This window comes from Salarias fasciatus, chromosome 7, assembly GCF_902148845.1.
Source record: "Salarias fasciatus chromosome 7, fSalaFa1.1, whole genome shotgun sequence".
NCBI classification, from domain to species: Eukaryota; Metazoa; Chordata; class Actinopteri; order Blenniiformes; family Blenniidae; genus Salarias; species Salarias fasciatus.
The window spans coordinates 3,211,402-3,215,457 of NC_043751.1; the positions used below are offsets into that span (position 1 = coordinate 3,211,402).

The window sequence follows — 4,056 nt, forward strand, 5'->3', positions numbered from 1 at the left end:
TCAATACCGGGGGCGCACGTGGGAATCTTGCCCGGGCTGCACATCGGGCTCATAAAGGGGCTGAATGTTGTGCCCGCAGTTGGGGCATTCCCAAGGCTCCCACTGGGTGTGTGAGTGGGCCTCCTGCTGGGGGGGCGTGTGGGGCCCACGTCTGAAGTGTGCGTTACGCTCCCGCTGAGGGCGCATGTAGGGCCTATGTTGCGAACGCCGGTGGGGCTCACGTCGGTCACGTACACGGGGCCGCCACTGTTGGTGAGGCTGCTGGAGGTCTGGGTGAGGCTGCTGGAGGTCTGAGTGAGGCTGCTGGAGGCCTGGGTGAGGCTGCTGCAGGTCTGGGTGAGGCTGCTGCTGGAGGCCTGGGTGAGGCTGCTGGAGGTCTGGGTGAGGCTGCTGCTGGAGGTCTGGGTGAGGCTGCTGGAGGCCTGGGTGAGGCTGCTGCTGCAGGTCTGGGTGAGGCTGCTGCTGGAGGCCTGGGTGAGGCTGCTGGAGGTCTGGGTGAGGCTGCTGCAGGTCTGGGTGAGGCTGCTGGGGGCCTGGGTGAGGCTGCTGGGGGCCTGGGTGAGGCTGCTGGAGGTCTGGGTGAGGCTGCTGGAGGTCTGAGTGAGGCTGCTGCAGGTCTGGGTGAGGCTGCTGGGGGCCTGGGTGAGGCTGCTGGGGGCCTGGGTGAGGCTGCTGGAGGTCTGGGTGAGGCTGCTTCAGGTCTGGGTGAGGCTGCTGCTGGAGGTCTGGGTGAGGCTGCTGCTGGGGGTGTACCTGTGGCTCCCGCCGGGGCCTCATGTAGGGCTGATACCTTGGTCCCATGTAGGCCTCACGTCGGGGTCGCATACAGCGCCCCTGCTGGAGACGGACACCGGGGCGAGCCCAGGCCAGCACCACATAGAGGGCCCTGGTGCCCAACACGCGGCCGTTCATCTCCTTAATGGCCTTGGTGGCCTCCTCAGGGGATGAAAAACACACAAACCCATAGCCTTTGCACCGCTCCCCCTCTCTCACCACCTGTAGAAGAGACACAAGTTTAACTCTTTCAGTTCAGGTATGATAAAATTCAATGAAACATCGTCTTTCTCAGAGAACTCATTCAAAATGTCTGTCACCTTAGTTTACACAAGACGTATTGACATACGACAGGAATTAGGAATTAGAAATCCATTAAAGTTTGTAATTCACTGCTGCTTGACTGCTCACCTTGACGCTTACGATGCTTCCAAAGTCACTGAAAGCTCTGTACAGACGCTCCTCATTCATGTCCGAATCCAAGTTGTGAATGTACAGGTTGACCCCCTAGTTAATTCAAGGACAAAGGAGAAGTTAGTACCACCCAAATGACAGTCATTCACTCTCTGTAAACAGTACAGCCTGGACTCAAAGGTGCTCTGCCACTTTCATTCTGAGGGTGAAGGAACTGCTCCTCAAAAAGTGACCGGATACATGAGTTCAGTGACCTACTGACCTGATACCTGGCCCCGCGATCCAGGGTCTCGGGCTCAAACCGGCGCCTGAGCTCAATCTGCCGCTCTCCTCTCTTCTGGGCACGACACACAAACAGCTGCCGGCCGTTCAAGTATTTGCCGTTAAGGTCGTCCACCGCCTGGGAGGAAATAAACATGGTTATCGTGATTTGAAGCAGAATGTGTCATCTATCCGTCAGTCGTCCTCAGAAGTGGTTCTTACCTTCTGTGCGTCCTCGTGTGTCTCGAACCGGGCAAATCCAAATCCCTTTGACCCTCCACTCTCGTCCCTCATCACACAGACGCTGGATGTTGGTCCTGTCATAAACAGCAGCTGATTAATATCGGTTCACATCCTCAGCTGTGAATGCTGAGTGGAGATTAAATCTGACTCTCTTACCGTATCTGCTGAAGAGCTCTTTTAGCTTGCCATCATCCATGCCCTCTCCAAAGTTCTTGACATAGACGTTGGTAAACTCCCTGGAACGTATGTCAAGCTCAGCCTCCCTGTCCTCGTATGGCTGGAACGGTTCGATCGTTCTGTTGAAGGAAATATCATGAAACATAAAGTCAAATGTGTCAAAACCTGCCTTCATAACTTGCAGTAGCAGGATGGAGCAGTTTGAGGAGCAGAAATCACACTTACACTTGCTGATCGTTAAACAGCATTCCGTTCAGCGTCTTAGTGGCCCGCTCAGCGGCCTCTGCCGTCTCGAAGTGGACGTAGCCGTAACCCCTGGAGATGTTGTTTTCATCACAGGCCACCTAGAAAGAGGAAGAGTCAGGAGTCAGAAACATTCACAAGCATCATGCATTTTCACAAAAACAATCAAATCCACAAGATTTAAGACTGTTATGCAAAGTAAACGCTCTACATGTCAACAGGGCAAAGCCCCCGTACTCACTTTACAGGACAGCACTGTCCCGAAGGCCGAGAATGTGTCCAGGAGGGCCAGGCTGTCGATGGACTTGTCGAGGTTCTTGATGAGGATGTTGGCCGCTCCGCTGGCTCTCTGGGAGGGGTCATGTTGGCACCACATGATCCGCGCCGGCCGGCCGTTGATCAAAGTGAATGCCAATTCATCCAGGGCTCGCTCAGCTACACACAGACCACAAGAAAAGACAAAAAGAAAAACAACAGCTTGTTAACAGGGTCGCCCCTCGAGATGCAGCATCACACAGGACTAAGACTGAAAACATGAAGAAAGACACTCTGGAGGCACAGCGCCTCCTTTAGAGCTTGTTTAAATAAAACTCACCATCTTGGCGGTTCTGGTAGTTCACAAAACCATAACCAAGGGAGCGGCGGGTCAGGCGGTGTCTGCACACCCTCACGGAGATGACGGGCCCCACCTGGCTGAAGGCCTCATACAGCATCATCTCAGTGGTGCTGGGGTGCAGGTCTCCCACATAGAGAGAAGCTGTCGGGTTGATGGGCGAAAACTGGTCCATAATCATTGTCTTTATCTTCCTGGAACCTGACAACTGAAAAGACATTGGTCCAGAATGTCATTATTTACATAAGTGTCCAATATCACAGCAATGACAAATACTATTCCCAGTTTTAGTGGAAACTTATAGAAACTCTCATTTAAAAACAAGTTTTCTTACATCTCTCAGTGAACGCTGCTCTAAAGGTTCTCTCTCCTGCCCAAATGTACTCATAAGATACTGCCAGAAGATTGTCCTCGGTCCAAATGTACTCTAAAACTGAAATCCAGAAAGATCTCGCGAACAGAAGCTCGGTCAGAAGTGTCTAACTCGCTGGTGGGTGATGTCTCTCCTCAGTAGGCCGCTGTGCCGATCCGGAGCTCTGAATAGTTCAGAATGGAGAGCTGAGTCTGGAGGTCCAGTACATCAGCTCTGGTGATGTCATCACAGCTTCACTTTGATTCAGCATTCCAATGTAGGATGATGTCATCAAATTCCCCATAGTGATCTGCACACACTGTTGCTATGGAAACCAGTTGGAGACATTATGTTGACTACAGTATTAATGCAGTAGAGTTCTCTCACCCCCACATTTCTGGCTCAATCTGAACATATTATACATCAAATCGTAGCTACAGTCCTTGTGATTCTCACAGTGCTTTCATTTTCTCTCTATGTAAAAATTTTCTCTCTCCAGATGCGTTTGTTTGAGGAGAGTGCAGATTTTTCTCCCATCCGCTGCAATGCATTCTGGAGAGAGATTTTCTGGCTGAAATCCAAAAGTTTACGCATTTTAATAAATTCATTCCTGCTACATGGATGATCCTACAGCCTTGACAATTTCAGTTTATTTCTATGTAAGGCTTCTGACGCTCACAGTAAAAAAAATCTTTTTCAGTTTCACCTCTGGGTTACTGAAGCATGACATTTCTGCAGCCATGCAAACTGGATGAAAAACTGCTCACATCTCAGCTCAGACCTCACAGTGAAAATAGATGTGTAACAAACACACACACACACACACACACACACGCTTTTGCCATTTACATTAGGGAGGCATGGCATAGCACTCACGTTTATGAAAAACGCCACCATCACCATGGAGGGGTGGAGAAGGTTGCAGTTGTAGCAACAGCGTGAGTGTGTTGAGGTGTGAGAACTTCCTGCAGGTAGGAGG

The 4,056-nt window shown here is 51.3% G+C and overlaps 1 protein-coding gene across 1 annotated transcript; it reads right to left on the reverse strand.

Annotated features, from left to right (window-relative positions):
* Positions 1-2,900, reverse strand: LOC115391506 (polyadenylate-binding protein 1-like). Its single transcript, XM_030095780.1, has 9 exons — positions 2,708-2,900; positions 2,354-2,547; positions 2,095-2,213; positions 1,849-1,988; positions 1,672-1,766; positions 1,451-1,588; positions 1,186-1,281; positions 754-996; positions 1-174 (listed from the first exon to the last, which is right to left on the reverse strand). Exons 1-9 carry the CDS (start codon positions 2,898-2,900, stop codon positions 1-3), a joined length of 1,392 nt encoding a protein of 463 aa, XP_029951640.1.
* Positions 2,901-4,056: the final 1,156 nt, after the last annotated feature.

Coding starts and splice junctions, on each gene's coding strand:
- LOC115391506 (XM_030095780.1), bottom strand. CDS start 2,900: ATGGACCAGTTTTCGCCCATCAACCCGACAGCTTCTCTCTATGTGGGA. Junction 1,767..1,848: donor AGAGCTCTTCAGCAGATACG/GTAAGAGAGTCA, acceptor TGTTTATGACAG/GACCAACATCCAGCGTCTGT. Junction 997..1,185: donor GAAGCATCGTAAGCGTCAAG/GTGAGCAGTCAA, acceptor TCTCTTCTACAG/GTGGTGAGAGAGGGGGAGCG.